Genomic DNA, 19,089 nt, shown 5'->3' on the forward strand with positions numbered 1-19,089 from the left:
TGACTCACTGCAACCTCTGCCTCCTGGGCTCAAGCCATCCCCCCAGCTCAGCCTCCTGAGTAGCTGGGACTACAGGTGTGCACCACCATACATGGTTAATTTTTGTATTTCTTGTAGAGATGAGGTTTCACCGTGTTGCCCAGGCTGATCTTCAATTCGTGAGCTCAAGTTATCTGCCTGCCTTGGCCTCCCAAAGTGCTGGGATTATGGGTATGAGCCACTGCACCCAGTCCTAAACAATCTTTTTTTTTTTTTTTTTTAGGCAGTCTCACTCTGTTGCCCAAGGCATGTTGCAGTGGCATCATGTTGGCTCACTGCAGCCTCGACCTTCCCAGGCTCAGCTGATTCTCCCACCTCAGCCTCTCGAGTAGCTGGGACTACTGGTGTGCACCTCCAACGCCTAGCTTATTTTTCTATTTTTTGTAGAGACAGGGTTCTGGCATGTTGCCCAGTCCGCTCTTGAACTCCTAGGCTCAAGTGATCCAGCTGCCTCAGTTTTACAGAGTGCTGGGATTACAGGTGTGAGTCATCACGTCCAGCTAAATATAAAAGCAATCTCTATACCTATTTTCCACAACTACCAAAAAGCCAGCACTACCACGACAAACAAAAAATACCATGGAGGCCTTTTATGATCTCTAATCACTTTGAAGTGGCATTCTGGTATAAGTATCTCTATTTTACAAGTAAAGATGGAAATAGGCCAGACGTGGTGGCTCACGCCTATAATCCCCGGACTTCGGGAGGCCAAGGTTGGCGGATCACTTGAAGTTAGGAATTTGAGACCAGCCTGGCCAACATAGTGAAACCCCGACTCTATTAAAAATATATATATACACAAAAATTAGTTGGGCATGTAATCCCAGCTACTCAGGAGGCGGAGGCAAGAGAAATCACTTGAACCCTGGAGGCAGAGGTTGCAGTGAGCCGAGATCGTGCCACTGTACTCGGGGGACAGAGTGAGACTTTGTCTCAAAACAACAACAACAACAATTAAAGAAGAAAATAAATATTTTCCAGGCATGTCAGATCATTACATTAAATTTTCTCATCAATTTTGAGAGCCACTGTTTTATCCTAATTTTGCACTTCTTTTGGATGAGGAAATTAGGCAGGCTCAGAGATTATATAATCCTCTCAAATTCATTCCAAAGTCAGTATTGATATAGTTCACACTGTAGTTTACCCCAGATTTATCTGATTCTAAAGCCCATAAGCTTTTCAATGTTTTCCACTTCAGTCCATTTGTTAGCATTTTCATGATTTTCTTCACATCTGCCATCACCTATACTATTGTTTAGTTAATACTTTCTCTCTTTTGAGACAGGATTTTGCTTTGTTGCCCAGACTGTAGTTCAGTGGTCCAATCATAGCTCATTGTAACCTTGAACTCCTGGGCTCAAGTGATCCTCCTGCCTCAGCCTCCTGAGTAGCTAGGACTACAGGTGCATGCCACCAAGCCTGCCTTTTTTTTTTTTTTTGTAGCAACTGCTGTTGCCCGGTCTGGTCTCCAATCCCTGGCTCAAGCAGTCCTCTGGCCTTGGCCTCCCAAAGTGTTAAGATTACAGAACTGAATCATCACACCCGTCTACTTAATGCTTTTCTTTATATTCACTTCAGAGGCTAATACTACCTGAGCCTTATTTTAGGCAATATAACATCTGGGAAACCATCAATTTGATGTACTAGTTTGTAACACAGTAAGAACCATATGTACTTACTAATATAAAAATTATTTCCCCTAGACTCTCTTGAACAGTTCAGTCAGGAAAACGCTATACCACCACCCATGGAGAGCTAAAGACACCTTTCTCAGAGTCCTACCTGTTTCCTCTCAAAACTGCAACACCTTTGGAAGTCCACCCCTTCAGAGCAAGTGAGTTTCAGTTTCTTTCTAGCATCTTCGCAAAGCACTGGGGGTAAGGAGCCCCTTGGTTCAGTGGCTCAAGTTAAAGGCCAATGCCCTCCTATTCCATGCATGCCTCCTCCAATACCTTATGGAGTGTCTCACTAACGGGATGCAAAGCACAGGAAGATGCAATCACCAAAGTTCTCAGGCACACATCTAAGCTTTGCCTCTGTAAACAGGATGGGCACATCTAAAATATCTTGGCTTCTGTACCACTTTCTTCACCCTGTGACTTCAGGTATCCTGAACAAGGTCTGTAAGCTGTCCCATCCCCACGCGTGAAGGAATATACAAAACAAAAAACTGTTTCAAGCGTACCCTTTCCTCATTAGTAACAGCTTATACTGTAGAAGCTACTGGATGTGTTACTTAAAAAAAAAAAAAAATATCTTTTAAAAACCAGCCAGGTACGGTGGCTCACACCTGTAATCCCAGCACTTTGGGAAGCTGAGATGGGCGGATCACCTGAGGTCAGGAGTTCCAGACTAGCCTGGCCAACATGGCAAAACCCCATCTCTACTAAAAATACAAAAATTAGCTGAGCATGGTGGCGTGTGTGCCTATAATCCCAGCTACTTGGGAGGCTGAGATGGGAGAATCACTTGAGCCTGGGAGGCAGAGGTCACAGTAAGCAGAGATTGTGCCACTGCATTCCAGCCGGGGCAAGAGAGTGAGACGCTGTCTCAAAACAAAGAAACAAAAACTGCTTTTGTAGGTAAAATGGTATTTTGAATTATTTGTACTTCTGTGATTGCTGTGAGGATGAAATATTTTGTATGTTATATATATATATATATATATATGAAATCTGAATTGTGTCATGATTCTCTGTCTAGTTTTCTATAGGAGTGTTTAATCCCATCCAAGCATTATCCAGGGGAAGTGGTGGCTTTAGCCATTGGGTGAAAGCCCATGACTAATGCTCTACTGTGAGTGATTCATTAAGATACTGTAAGGATATGAGATAACTGATTTGTCCAGTTCCCCTTGTTCTGACTTCACAACCACTAATCAACCTACTGTTACCTGTCTGGCTTCCCATGGAGGTTACTGAAAAAGACTGATGGCCCTATGATGAAACACACAAATCCTGTGCCAGTTCTTCCTTTCTATAAACTGGTAACCAACTTTGGGATTATAAATATGTCTCTTGAATGTAATTACTGTGTATTAGCCTGGCATAAAAGGATTTACTCTTGGTGAGCTGGTAAAAAGTTGGCTTCTGATCTGCACTGAAGTGTATTTACCCTAGGAAGGCTTTTGGGAAACAGCTAACCAGGCATTTCCCCAGTCAACACCATCATGATATCACAGAGATGAAGTGTGAATCACAGTTGTGAGTTCCATAATTGGAATTTTTATATGTTTACTTTTTGTAATTATACTACATTTTAATTCCACATATTTGGAAATTTTTGGATTTTCTAGGTATATAATAATGTTACTTGCACATCAATCTGCTTACTTTCACTAATGCATCAAGAAAATTCAAAAAAAATTTTTTTAAGGTGATAAAGAGATCCTTGTTTTGTCGTTAAAATTATTTAATTAAAGAGTGATGAACACTAGGGATTTATTTAGAGTAGTCCATTGCTGATTTCACATGTGAACTATGGTTACCTAAAAAAATGGTATCATTCCAGAATTTGCAGTACCAGTTTTCTTTTTATTTCTTTTTTTGGGGGCTGGGGGAAACGGAGTCTCACTGTTGCTCAGGCTGCAGTGCAGTGGCGCCATCTCAGCTCACTGCAACCTCTCCCTCCCAGGTTCAAGTGATTCTCCTGCCTCAGCCTCCCAGGTAGCTGGGACTATAGGTGGTGCGCATCACCATGCCCAGCTAGATTTTTGTATTTTTAGTAGAGACAGGGTTTCACCATGTTGGCCAGGCTGGTCTCAATCTCTTGACCTCGTGATCCGCCTGCCTCAGCCTCCCAAAGTGCTGGGATTACAGGCGTGAGCCACCGTGCCTGGCCAGCAGTACCAGTTTTCCATAATATTAAAATAACTTATTAAAATTACAAAACCAATGCATAATCATTACAATTAATTTAAACCTTACAGATATATTTAACCTGGAAAATGAAGGCATTCTATAATTTCATCCTTATAGAGTAAAATTCCTCTTTTTCTGTACATGTACTAAGTGATTTTCCCCTTGTTTATAAGAATATATTTATATTCTGCATATTGTTTTTACTTTTTTATGTAATTCAGTGAACACTCCTATCTTGTTTGTTTTCGTGTCTCAATATAGGGGAACTACGGTTTACTTAACCAAGCTCCTATTGATAGACATTTGGGTCGTTTCCAGTTTTACCCATTACAACCAAAGTGAAAATAAATATCCTCTGTATATTGCTGTACACTTTTATGAGTAGAATATGGTAGATTCCTGGACACAGTGTTGCTGGGTCAAAGACACGAACATTCTAAATTTTAATTAATAAGGCCAAATTGCCTCCCAAAGGGACTCATGACTAGCACTCCATTGTTAAGATCTCTTCTTTTCCCAAACCATATGGGTATCATCTGAGCTTCACTTTATCTCATTTTTTTTTTTTAGAGAGAGATAAATAGGTTGGGTGCGGTGGCTCATGCCTGTAATCCCAGCACTTTGAGAGGCAGAGGCAGGTGGATCACAAGGTCAGGAGTTCAAGACCAGCCTGGCTAATATGGTGAAACCCCATCTCTAATAAAAATACAAAAATTAGCCGGGCGTGGTGGTGGGGGCACCTGTAGTCCCAGCTACTTGGGAGGCTGAGGCAGGAGAATTGCTCGAACCTGGGAGGTGGAGGTTGCAGTGAGCCAAGGTCATGCCACTGCACTCCAGCCTGGGCGACAGGGTGACACTGTCTCAAATTGTTTGCTTTATTAGTAAGTCTGGGCAACTTCTCATGTGGTTACCACTTTTTTGTGTGTAAACAGCCTATTCATGTCCTTTGCTGATTTTACTTAACATTCTTCACCATCTTAGCAAATCCTAAAACTTCCTTATATATTGGCAGTATTGGCTGTTTATCTATTAAGTATGCAAACATTTCCCCAATTAGCTGTTTGTGTTTTAATTGTTTATGGCATTTTCACCATGCAGTATTTTCAATTTTTATGTAGTCAAAACTTTCAACTTCTTATTTTATTGTTTCTGGGGTTTGTGTCTTATGTAGCATGGTCTTTCAAATCTCATGGTGGTATTCATGTGATGTTATGTTTTCCTTTAATATTTCAATGATTTTTTTCACAATTAAGTCCTTTTTTTTTTTTTTGAGATGGAGTTTCGCTCGTCGCCCAGACTGGAGTGCAATGGAGTTGATCTTGGCTCACTGCAACTTCCACCTCCTGAGTTCAAGCGATTCTCCTGCCTCAGCCTCCCGAGTAGCTGGGATCACAAGTGCCCGCCACCACACCCAGCTAACTTTTTTTATTTTTAGTAGAGACAGGGTTTCACCATGTAGGCTAGGCTGGTCTCCTAGGCAGAACTCCTGACTTCAGGTGATCCACCCACCTCGGCCTCCCAAAGTGCTGGGATTATAGGCGCGAGCCACCGTGCCCTGCCTACAATTAAGTCTTTAATCATCCTATTAATTTTGGTCTAAAGAGTAACATATTAAAGACTTGCCCCATAGAGACCTAACACCAGTTATGTCAGTACCACCTCTATCCCACCAAATCGAGATGTCATCTTTCCAAATCCTCATGTATCTTTATGTTTGTTGAGGCTGTTTACCCACTGTTTTGCCTATGTATTTTTGAACATATACTACACGGTTTTAATCATTATAGCTTACTGTTGTGAAAGAAAGGAAGAAAAACATCTATATTTGAAAAAAGGACAAATAAAAATTAAAAATGGTGGGGACAGGTCTGTGGTATCTTCATATTTATCTTTCTGATATTTTGAACTGTGAACTATGTATTAAATTCTAAAAAATAAAAACTATCATAACTTTAATAACTATTTTACAAATCAGCAGTGCCAGTCTCTCTTACCATTGCTCTTTTTCAAGCGCTTTTTTAGGCTAAACCCTGGTGTCCGTGTGTGGGTGTGGTTGGGGGCAGAGAGAGAGGGTCTTGCTCTGTTGTCCTGGCTGGAATATAGTGGTCTGATCACAGCTCACTGCAGCTTTGACTTCCTGGGCTAACGTGATACTTCCACCCCGGCCTCCCGAGTAGCTGGGACCACAGGTGTGTGACACCATGTGTGGCTAATTAAAAAAAAATTTTTTTTGTAGAGAAGGGGTCTCCCCATGTTGCCCAGGCTTCTGCTATTTTTAAGTATCAAAATACTGTGGTTGCCAACACTGTTTTTTCAGACGGCAGTTGGCAGCTCTGTTCACCCTTCCTGAATTCTCTCCCTTTCTTTCTGTCTCCTCCAACCCCATCCCTCACCATACTCACTTCAAAAACACTCCAACCCTCTCGCTTATTATTTAGTACCTGCAACTGTACTGTTCTCTGCAATTCAAATCTGTAGTTATTATATACTTCTCTTTATCCTCTAACCAATCTTAAGATCTGCTCAGTTGCCCATGTAAAAATTACCACAAAAGACTTTTCCTCACAACTGGAAATGACTTACAATCCAATGTAGGTCTTGAGATGTTCTCACCTATGGTCACAATATTTTAATATTGCGGCCCTTGGACATGAAACCTCAACGTTCAAATGATTAAAGGTATAACCAATTTAAACTTACCCTTTTCATTACTTTTTTCCAAACATAATTTCTTAAAGAAATTATACAAATTAAAATTCTCTACCAACTCTGCGTGGTCATTAATGTGGACTTTCTTTTCTCAAGCCCTTTCCTGGGCCTCTCCTTGGAAAAAGTAATTCTGTCAGCTCAAACTATGGGACACAACTCTCTCCATTTACAGAGGACATAACAATAAGATTGTTTTTAGGTCTTAGACAAAGACCTAAGAACTTTGTATCTAAGACAATGTCCAATTTTCTGTATTAACCAAGAAAAATTTCTTTTTCTTGTTCAATTTGTAAAGGTTTTGATTTATATTTAGTGCCATGCCACCAGTCACATTTGGCTATTTAAATTTATTTTGGTTAAAATTAAAGAAAGTAAAAATTCAGTTCCTTAGTCACATTTCAAGTTCTCAACACTCACAAATGACGGGCTACTGACAAAGAAATTTCCTTCCTTATATAAAGCGTTTTTTTTTTCTTTTTTTTCTCTTTGAGACTGAGTCTCATACTCTGTCACCAGGCGGGAGTGGCGGGATCTTGGCTCACTGCGACCTCTGCCTCCCAGGTTCCAGCGATTCTCCTGCCTCAGCCTCCTGAGTAGCTGGAACTACAGGCGTGCACCACCACGCCTGGCTAATTTTTGTATTTTTAGTAGAGACAGGGTTTCACCATGTTGGCCAGGATGGTCTTGATCTCTTGACCTCGTGATCCACCGTGCCCGGTCCTTACAGAAAGTTCTATAAAATCGTGCTAATATAGAGAACTAAGCCCTATGAGCCAGCAGTGATAGTGCTTCACATGGTTATAAAAGTGATAAGACTATAAAATATCATAAAAGTTGATTCAGCTGATGTGACGGCAAGTATTCTTTCCCTTCTTCCACTTCTCCACCATGTTTAATTTCCCTGAAAGTGTGCACTTGGGTTGACAAGACAACCCAAAACAGGGTAGAACATTCAGTATTTGGTTAAAGTTGTCCAAGTAGCTAGAATAGTCTTACATAACTTTTAGTATAAATTATATGAACACAATTACCAAAAACTTTTTAAAAGGTCAGTGTTTTTATAATTCCCCTTCTTCATATGGGAGCAAGGCTGTACTACTAGAACTCCTGAATATTTTCTTATACTTGATTACTGCCACTGATGAGTTTTGGCCTTTTACCAAGTACCATGACCCAGGTGCATAATCCTGAAATGTCCAATTTGAATATATTCTCATCCCCCTACATCTTGGCATTCCAGCCACCCATATATAAAACCAGCTAACAATACCAGGTTACCAGGAACCAACTTTCAAATCTAAAAATGCTCTAAATCACTCGCCAGTAAGATGGTTTTGCTGAAGTGGAATTATCCCTGACAGCTGTTAACACCTCCTTCTTCGTGGATAATGAAATCTAAGGTAGGGTCACATCTTCTGCCCTACCTGGAATGGATCAAAACCTTTTCCATAGGAAGGAGAATGCTGTGACTGACGAGGGGCACAAAGAAGACTTGCAGGGTATGGCAATACTTTATTTCTTGGTCTGGGTAGTAGTTCCACAAGTATGTCACTTCCCACCCTCAAAACTACAGAACATTGGAGAGGATCCTGACCGATCCCTAATGAAGTCAAGAAAGAGGACACAGAGGCCTAGAATTCTGGAAGTCCTGAGATAGAGGACCTCTGGAGGAGAGCTGCATGTCTCTGAAAAACTTATCAGGTATAGGAATGTTACCCGAACGGAGCAGTTCTCTAACAGTTGTTAGGCACATCACTACAGAGACAATATTACTAAAGATATTTGAGTTTTCCCCCACCTACATAATTCACTGATGGTTTTGTTTTCTATTTCTCATCGTCTCCGTTTTCAAGTTTCTCTTCTTCTCACTCACCTATTTTATGAGACTTACCTCCTAATTACTCATATATGCACCTCTGCTTCACACTGGCAAGCCCACTGTTTGCTCTTGCCATTGCCAGCTCCAAAGCACAGCTGGCACTATAGATCTCATCTTACCCTCAAGATCAGGGCTGGGGAAGTCCACCTCTAAGCCTGCCTCCCTAAGCAGAGCAGTTTTGTTTTTTGTTTTCAAAATCTGCTGGGCAGATGGTGGAGGATGTGGGCTTCTATGTACAGAAGTGATCAGCCCTACTCCACACTCCTTTATAGGCCAGCTGAAACTCTGGGCAGAACTAGTCAATGGAAACCAGTAAGTTGGTGTTTTCTTAATGAAAATTAAAATGTTCCCAAGAATATTAATATTTTTAAACATTCACTTTAAAAAGAAAAAAAGGATTGTCTCGTATTTTTTCTCCCCTTCCTGAATGCCTAGGGGCTTAAAATAATTCAGTGGAATTTACTGCTCATCTTTTATACTTACTCAGCTTAACTAATGTTTCAGTAAATTTTTCACAGTTGATTGCAACTCGGCATAATAGATGGATGAATTGATGATAAGAAAAGAAGTAGTCTAGCAGCATACGATCATAAACGTCATCTTTGCCCTGAAGGTTAAAGATGATAAAATGGTTGCACTTAAATTGTATAATAAAGAGCATATTTTGTGCAAATGTAATAAGTTTAACTAAAAAGCTGATTCAATATTTATATTCTGTAAGAACCTAGTTTTAAAATCCAAATTTCTAGTAATGTTATGATCTTGTCATAAGTTTATATTCAGTGTCCAAATGCTATCAGTTAAAATTACCCATTATTTCTATATACTTTAATAAAGTAAAATTACTGTAGGATTTTAAAATTTGACACTTTAGCTCTACAGACATATGAAGAAAAATGAATTAAGTTTGACTTTTGAAATAGATTCCAAGTTATTCCTATAATGTTAATTATTTTAAATATTTTATCTTGTAAGAACTTCTCAAGTATACTGAAGATCCAAAGATGGCAAGCAGGGGAGAGTGTGAATGAAGTGTGGGTAAAGAAAGATAAAGGGAAAAATTGTTTTTAAAAAAGTTGAAACTAAGATAAATTATCCTGTATCAATGTACCTTGTCTCTATAATTTAGAATTGGCATTATTTTAGAATACGAGTTAGAAGAAAGGAAACAGACTAAAAATGATGACAAATTTATCAATCAATGATATTATGCTTAAGTCAAAGGAATATAATTTAAGGGAAGTAGAAGAAGTCATTGATTATATGGCCAAATTAAAAAAAAAAACAGTACCTAATGACTTTTCAAATTTAGATATATGACCCAGTTATAATTTAGCCTAGTGACAAATATTAAGACTATTAAGGTAGTTTTTGAGGGGGAAAAAAACTTACTACTTGTGCTTATTGTTGATTTTGCAAATGTTCAACCAACATTTCAGAGCACTAAAAGGAAAAAGTCCAAATGAATCTAATCTTCTTAGGATCCACAAAATTGGTCACTTAAGTCTAACATACTCATAAGTGCCAGGGGAAAAATTTCAAATTACTTTGTACTACAGCAACATGGATTTTCCTGGCATCCCAACATACCTTACTGGTTTCCACCATTGTGGGCAAGAGGCACATATTGAGTTCAGGGCGCGGAGGCCGAATATTGCTTTTCCCTCCTATTAGCTTGATATTTTCTCGACAAGGGAAATAAGGTCCAAGAGACACTAAGATATTAAAAGTGTACAATAAGAATAAATGGAAAAAATAAATCTCCATGCTTCAGTGTGCAGAACGATTAAATGCGAACCATATTGAAGTACCGTGCTAGATAAATACGTACTTGGTATATTACTGTGATGGTAAGTACAATGGTTGTGTTGTAGAAAGGGAACCAGAGTATGAAGAAAATCATGGGGACTCAAAAGTACAAGTTCCTTGAGGACATCTGAAAATAAAAACAAAGTTTGGGTAGCAAAAAATTAGGGTTATATCTGCTTGCTACTTTCAATCTTACAAATCCTATGATTGCCTCACTGCAACCAGTTTAATGAGTCTAAAACTAAGCTCCTGACACAAGTAGAAATTCTGTCTCATGCTCAACCAAGACTAGATCAGCAGAGTTATTAACTACAATAGGGCATCATGTGGAAACAAAAGATTAAAACACTATTTATTGGTATCTTGTTTAAGTATGAGATACTTTCTGGCAAAATACAGTGAGGGATTTTTTTTTTTTTCCTCTGTCTCCCAGGCTGGAGGACAGTGATGCAATCAGCTCACTACAGCCTTGAGCTCCTGGGCGCAAGTGATCCTCCTGCCTCAGCCTCCCAAGTAGCTGAAACTACAGGCATGCACTACCACACCCAGCTAATTTTTTTGTTTTCGTAGAGATGAGGTCTCGCTATGTTGCCCAGCCTGGTTTTGAACTGCTGGTCTTGAGCAATCCTCTCCTGCCTAGACCTCCTGAACTGCATGGATTACAGGCATGAGTCAGCCCAGATTATTCAACATACATTGATTATGTGTCTCATAAAATCAACCACAACAGCTTAGAAAGAAACCTAAGGTTCAAAATTCTTTTGCTCTAAGGGATAACCCTTAATCTACTTTTAATGTTTTACGATGCTGGCTGGACTGATTCTCATTCTCCAATCACACAGGAAGGAATAAAGTTCATGATGACAGACTATAGGCAGTTTCTGGTGATCACAGGTTATTGCTTATGTGCCCTTCCCCTCTTGCTAGAGAAGCAATTACACAGAACGTCAAGACGGACTGCTTACACATGATAGCCAGTTAGTTACCCACGCTATTTTGAGAAAGTGTAAAACAGTTATGGCTCTCAAGTTTCTAAGGTAGTCAAAACAAAAAACACTATAAACTTAAAATGGGTGTCTTTTAAAAGCCACAAATTAGCATTTTATTATAAATATGCAATCAATAAAAAGATGTAATACTCAGAGCCTAAGAACAGATACTGAGAAGTATCTTTAGGCAAAAGAACTCACAGTGAAATAAGTACTCTTATCTTTTAGAATGTCAGTTCTACCTTGTAAACATTTATATGATTCAACTTTGCTTACATAGGATCACAAGATTTTAGAGCTGTAAGAAGCTAGAGATGAACTAAGGTCAGGGAGACCGTATATACATATTAAGTAATCTGCCCATTATCATGTGGGTAATTATGAGCCAGTTAAGAAATTTTCTTTATTTTCTTAGGACCTGCTAGCTAGTGAGAGTTACACATAAAAAGCACAAATATCTTTCAAACAATACAGGCTTAACATCACGCAAAAACTCACAACAATGTTCTTCCACTAGGTTTTTACACAGGTGAACTTTTCAAGTCACTTACCTATACAAGCATTTCTAAGTTCTGGAGGACTATAGGAATTAAGAAGAGTTAACAGTTTATGGGCAAATTCAATTCGCTCCTGCCACTGGATTAATGCTTGTTTCACATCTGCAAACATAAAAGCACAAATAAATATGCCACCTGAGATCCAACTTCCTCACGAATGTTTTCTACTGTAAACTATAGAATGCTAATGGTAGAAATTCAGATTAATTACACAAACATCTTTGGTGAAAGCTACGTCATTTTCATGAGATGATTACTGCTAATGTTAAACCTGCTAGATTTCTTAAAGAACATATTTCATTGATAATAGGCCCCACTTTCTAGGAATGTATATGAAGAAGTTCAGAGTTCACACTATCTTATAGGGACATAAGAGAGGTATGTTTTATAGTTACCTCGCTCGAAACTGCAAATGACCTAATCTAAGCCAAAGAAGTTTCCAGCTGGAGAATCTTTACAAAGTGTCCAACTTGTTATTGTGTTTGGAAATGTTTTCCAATCTCTGAAATCTTGATACCTGCTTGCGTATTTTTCAGCCAGGTACAAAAATATAGAAGAGCCTTCCAGCTTTACATCAGGAGTTCATGACAAACATTTCCTGATGGTTAGCTAGCTTCAGCCTCATCTTCTGTGCATAAACTAGGATAAAAACAATTTCTCTGGGGCACATGATTTTAAGACCTTCTCTCTAACAGTAGCACTAACAAAAAATAAGAAGTAGGAATGACCAAACCTTTTCTCTGAAGATAAGGGCGTGTAGACTTCAAAACCGAAAGAAATATTGACAGAAGTTCTACTAAATCTCCAGTCACATGGCAAGCTGTAGCTTCGTGATACATCATGTGCAAAGTGTTGAAAGACTACAAATGATTTGAAAAAATTGAAAACTTAATTTCATTTTTACTTACTGAGCCACAAAATGGTAGTACTCGTCCTCTATGATAGATGTTTTCAGACTCAGACTGTGTGTGCACATGTGTGCAAAGCGAATGTATTTGCTTTCTATCCTGAAGTTAAATTCTCTCAGTAAGCTCTTTTAAACATTCCTCACCTTCAGAGTTCTGCTATTTTGTGTGTATATTCTAGTCTGAAGAAATAGTTTCATTACATTTTTTTTTAAAAAGTACTTGCTCTAAGATTGTAAGTCTTCGAAATTACAAAGCAGTAGGTCACAAAAGATTAGGGAGAATAGGCAAAAGCTTAACTAACTTTCCAGAGCCTCTGTCCAAAGACAATGGTAAAGTGACTGTCAGCCATACTCAAAACAGTAGGCCTGAAAGAGGTAAAATACAGCTGCAAAAGGTAGGAATTCATTTCCTTTATATTGGCCTGTTAAATCTTTTAATTCCTTTAACTATATTAGCTTAATTAAGCCCTTAGTTTTTTCCCTATTTTACTATACAGCACCCTTCTTTGAATCCTCTTCAACCAGTTCACTACAGCTTACACACTATCTATATATAACACCCACAGTTCAAAGGCTAAAATTTTTAGCCCAGAACCTGCGGCAGTACCTAATATGAACAATGTACTTGTAAAGTATGTAATCTGTAAGCTGTGAGGACAGGAACCAGGTATGTCTTGTTCACTGCTGTGTCCCTAATACCTAGCACAGTGCTTGGCACAGAGGTAGTCATTTAAACATCTGTTGCATTAAAAAAATTTTTTTTTCTAAAAACACAACTACAGCAGCATAAACATCTGTTGCATTTTAAAGAATGAAATGCTTACTACTCCTCTTCACATACCTTTTTTAAATACCTAGCCTTCCTCAAACATAACCAATATTTCTTTGCCTCAGTGCTTATTGTCATTTATCTAAATGTTTTCCCCCTTACCTTTGCAAATCCACATTCTTCAAAGTGTAAACCTGTTCTCTTATTTTTTATTACCATTAACTGAAAAAACATCCTACCTTTGAATTCTTATGGTACTCTTGGCATGTTTATTAGGCTAAAGGGCTCAATGTACCTCTGGTGACTTTGTAGCCATCTGATACTTGTGGATGTTCAAGAATTATAGGAAGCATAAACGGCTGATTTTAACCCTGTAATAGTCCTTCTGGTTTTCTCTGAGGATGGTGTGAAAGGAAAATATCTTGGGCTCCTTCAAGCTGGGAACCGCTCGGGGCAAATCAGCCTCCCATACTATTCAAAGTCATCCCTCTACTCAATGAGATAGATGCATATTCGGACTGACTCCTTTCGAAAGACTTATCGGAGACTCAGAAGAATGCAACCATCTGTCTCTCACGTACCTATGACCGGGAAGGCCCCAGAGGAGGGAGGGGCCTTGCTTTGGGTTGTCTCCGCCTTTCTGGACGGAGCTAATGTACTTCTTACCTACAGATTGATGTCTCATCTCTCCCTAAAACGTATAAAATCAAGCTGTGTCCTGACCACCTTGGGCACATGTCATCAGGACTTCCTGAGGCTGTGTCAAGGGCGCATCCTCAACCTTGGCAAAATAAACTTTCTAAATTAACTGAGACCTGTCTCAGATTTTCTGGGTTCACAATGGTAACCTCATTTTCTATACTCTGCCAAGTAAGTAGGCTTTTGGGAAATTATGTGTGCCCTTAATTAAATCACATGTATTTCATTTTTGTCCCTAAAAATGAATAAAACTAGTCTATTTCACTTGGCTGTTCTAAATACAAAATGATGGGAAAAGTATGGAATTACTATGGAAAAAGAAACAGCATCCTAAAAATTACTACCTAATTATTCTTGGAATATAAATTCAGGCTTACTGATCTATATAATTAAAACCTTGCCACCTGTAAAACAGTTTACCATAAACTCTAAATGTCTATAAAATAAGAAGTCTTGGTGAGAACATTAAAATGAGATACATCCACACAGTAAAATGCAATAAAATATTTACCTCTGTCATTAGAATCAACCCTCGATTAAATACAACAAGAAGTCTGTCTTCATCAGATTCTAATAGTATTCTGAAGGCACTAGAAGAAAACATAAAGTTCAGTTTGAGAACTCTGAATAAGAACACAACACTTAGGTGATGAAAAAATAAACAGAAATAAAATCGTCATTTAAGCTCTCTGCTTTCCTACCTACAGAAAAGAGACTGCTACATCTGTTTCCTGGAAATGTAGTATAACGAAATAATATTAAATAAGAAACTCTAAAAAAGATTATGTATATTAATATCTATCAACTCTTAATTATCTATAATGGCAGAAGATATAGAAATATTTTTAAAGTTTCCACATAAACAATGTTGGTTTTTATAATGGGCTCATCTTCTGATGGTTAAATTCTAGATAATAATAAAATTCACCCATACTATCTAAACACTAACCAGCTGGTTATTAAGAAAGAGTAACATGAAGAAAAAAATACTAAAAATGTGTCAGCCTCGAAAATAGTTTATATAATACAGTCATGTGCCACAAAATGAAATTTTGGTAAATGATGGATCACAAACACAATGGTGGTCCCATAAGATTATAATGGAGCTGATAAATTCCTATTAGCCTAGTGACTTAACAGCCATGGTAACACTCACAATGCATTACCCACATGTCTCTGATGATGCTGGTATAAACAAACCTGTTGTACTGGCCAGTCTTGTAAGTATACCACAACTATGTACAGTACATAATACTTGATAATGTTAATAAATGACTGTTACTGGTTTATGTATTTACTGTAGTATCATTATTTTACTACTTATTTAAAAAAAAGTTAAATGTAAAACAGCCTTAGGCCCTACAGGAGGGACTCCAGAAGAAGGCATCATTGTCAGAGGAAATGACAGCTCTAAGCTAGTTACTGCCTCTGAAGACCTCCCAAGTGGGACAAGATGTGGAGGTGGGAGACAGAGATACTCATGATCCTGACCCTGCACAGGCTTAGCCTAATTGTGTGTGTTTATGTCTTAGTTTTTAACAAAAACATTTAAAAAGATAAACAATTTTAAATATGAAAATCTTACAAAGATATAAAAAAATACTTTTGTTCAGCTATGTGTGTTTTAAGTGTTATGATAAAAGAATCAAGAAATTAAAAAAATTTATAAAGTAAAAAAAGTTCGGTACATTAATATTAAAGAAAAAGTATTTTAAAATAAATTTAGTGTAGCTTTAGTGTACAATGTGAAGTCTACAGTAGGGTACAGTTATGTCCCAGGCCTTCACATTCCCTCACCACTAATTCACGGGCTCACCCAGGGCAACTTCCAGTCTTGCAAGCATCATTCACAGTAAATTCCTTATACAGGTGTACCATTTTCTGTCTTTTATTCCATATTTTTACTGTACCTTTTCTATGTTTAAATATGTTTAGATACACAAATAGTTACCTTTGCGTTATAACTGCCTACAGTATTCAGTGTAGTAACAGGTTATACAGATTTACAGCCTAGGAGCAGTTGGCTATACCATATATCCTAGGTGTGCAGCAGGCGCTACTATCCAGTTGTGTGTGAGTAGTCACTCTGATGTCTGCACAGTGATGAAATAGCCTAAAAATGCATTTCTCAGAATATAACCCTGTTGTTATGCAATATATGACTGTAATTACTCACATAGTCATATATTACTGTTAACAGGTCTTATTTTATTAGATACCAGAAAAATGTTGTTATAGATTACAACTGGAACTCCTTCTACTTTATTCCTTTCCTTTTTCAAGAAGAGTTAAGAAATCTCCAAATCACATTTTTTCTTTTTTTGAGATTTGCTCTGTTACCCAGGCTGGAGTGCAATGGCACAATCATGGCTCACTGCAGCTTCCACCTTTTGGGCTCCAGGATCTTCCCACCTCAGCCCTGCTAGAAGCTGGGACTACAGGTGCACGCCATCGCACACTAATGTATTTGCTCATTTATTTATTTTTATAGAGATGGGGTTTTACTATGCTGCCCAGGCTGCTCTACATCTTTTTTGAAATAAAGTTTTAAGTAGTAAACCCTGGGAAAACAATTGTATTCAAAATTAATCCGAAATTTAAAAACAATTTCTTTAAGAAACCTCAGCAATGGCATAATTTCATTGTTTACTAATGAAGACTCACATTTGAAAGCTTTCCAAAGAAGACAATCTGAAATAACCTCATCTTAGATTGAGTAGCTTAAGATATTACAGTGAAGTCTTCAGTAAAGTACCATTTTTTTAAAAAGTGCCTAATAAAAAACATTTCCAAATCTTAGATGTAATACATAGAATTTTAAGAAATTAGCCTGAACTTTATTTCTATAGGTAAGGGGAATTAAGGGTAATTTGTAGTAGTTCCCGTAACCATTCAATAACTTCTGTAGTTCTGAAAAATTAATTATAAAGATTATGTTTTATAATTTTGGCCAAGTCGTATAGCAAGGCCAGATAGATATATTTGGGCTAAACAGAATGTAAAACATTAAAAGACTCATCCAAAGGTGCAGAAAACTTTCTGGAGGCCTCTAGAACAGAACTATCAAGTCTAAGGACAAATTGCCATAAACAAGACAATTCAAGCTTTGGGTAAAAGGCTGTACATTAAGGTTCCTTTCAACCCTAAAATGATAAAACATACACAAATACAAACCAAAGCCAGATCAAAAACTGTTTAAAAGTAGTTCATGAACCTTTAAAATGTTAAGTTCTTCCAAAGTGGCTACATGCACAAATGCTTCCCCAATGTAAATAACATCAAAAGGATGGTCCTCATCTCACTTGAAAAAAGACAAAACTAAAAACATCTTTTTACCTTATTAAAGTAGTCCAGCAGGAGCGGCCATCTAAGCAACGTAAGTAACAACTTATGGTTGTTTTCTTGAACTGTTTAATATCTTCTAATTCTTCTTCTCTCATATCTGGCCTCTGAGCTATAAATAGCTGCATCAGGTTAAATAGTTCTTCTACTGCCTAAAAAATCCAAATAAGCCATATGATCTTTTAACCCTATAGCATTTTAGAGGGTCAGTTTCTCATTTCTATGTTCACTAACCAACCCTTAAAACTATACGAATAAGTCAGATTATACTACCATTCAGAGATAGTTATAAAATTAGTAACAAATTCTATTTAAAAAAATTTGGCCAGGCGCGGTGGCTCACGCCTAGCACTTTGGGAGGCCAAGGCGGGCAGATTGCCTGAGCTCAGGAGTTCGAGACCAGCCGAGACAACATGATGAAACCCTGTCTCTACTAAAATACAAATAATAATAATAATAATAATAATAATAATAATAATAAACACTAAAAGAACTCAGCAAATCTTAAAATACAAGTTTAGAAAGAGTAAAAACTGTAAGTGAATACAATTCATTTTTAGTCTTACTACTGCTTAAAGCACTACTTTTGTAACTTCAAATGTAAACCCAGAGGCATGTCACACCATCTCCTACCTACTTTTTCTTTAATGAGAAATCATTACTTTGTCACAAAGATTTTAAATGCCTAAATAATCCTTAAATTAGTAGTGCATATGAGGTAATCCTTTGTTCCAACATTTAAAATGCTTTTCTAGAATGATGCTCAGTCCAAGTTCCTGATTGAATAAAAAGTAAAAACAAACATTTTAGTAAAATCACTAGCTGTGATTTTATAGACTCATATGCACATGTTGGGAGAGGACTGCTCTTCTAACACATACTTGTCAATGAACTGAAACCCCCAGCTTATTTTTCAAAGCAGAAAACTAAGTACCATTTTCATGAAAATTTCTAATAGATAAGGACATTTGACAGTAAAAGACATTACATTCCACTGATGTCAAGGGCAAGAAATAACATGGAGGGATACATTCTAACTCAACTAGTACTTGTCAAAAGTATATTTAATTCTGGACATCACATCTAGTAACTAGATCAAATATTATTTACGTGAATATGATACAAATTCATTGAAACTTAGTAAATCCTATCCTGACCCCTTTTAAGTCAGAAAGATTGACATTCTTATGGTATTGGTTTTGAATTTCTTGGTACTTGTACACTCACTTTCTTTCCTGCATTGTAGGGATTCTGATTTTTTCTTTTGAGACAGGGTCTTGCTTTGTTGCCCAGGCTGTAGTACAATGGCTCAATGAAGCCTCAATCTCCTGGGCTCAAGCAATTCTCCCACCTCAGCCTCCCAAGTAGCTGGGACTATAGGTGCACACCACTACACCCGGCTACTTTTGTATTTTTTGTAGAGATGGAATTTCGGCATGTTGCCCAGGCTGGTCTTGAACTCCTGGGCTCAAGGGATTCGCATGCCTTGGCCTCCCAAATTGCTGAAATTAGAGGTGTGAGCCACCG

General features: G+C 37.8%; 1 protein-coding gene across 1 annotated transcript in view; it reads right to left on the reverse strand.

Moving 5' to 3' along the window:
* Positions 1 to 19,089, reverse strand: part of USP34 (ubiquitin specific peptidase 34) — a 253,164-nt gene that overhangs the window by 8,312 nt on the left and 225,763 nt on the right. The window contains 7 exon segments of the mRNA XM_011941829.1: positions 8,974 to 9,097; positions 10,081 to 10,205; positions 10,322 to 10,426; positions 11,840 to 11,947; positions 12,579 to 12,705; positions 14,732 to 14,810; positions 17,557 to 17,714. Of these exon segments, the coding sequence (XP_011797219.1) occupies positions 8,974 to 9,097; positions 10,081 to 10,205; positions 10,322 to 10,426; positions 11,840 to 11,947; positions 12,579 to 12,705; positions 14,732 to 14,810; positions 17,557 to 17,714 (826 nt within the window).

Source organism: Colobus angolensis, unplaced genomic scaffold (assembly GCF_000951035.1).
Source record: "Colobus angolensis palliatus isolate OR3802 unplaced genomic scaffold, Cang.pa_1.0 Scaffold201, whole genome shotgun sequence".
NCBI classification, from domain to species: domain Eukaryota; kingdom Metazoa; phylum Chordata; class Mammalia; order Primates; family Cercopithecidae; genus Colobus; species Colobus angolensis.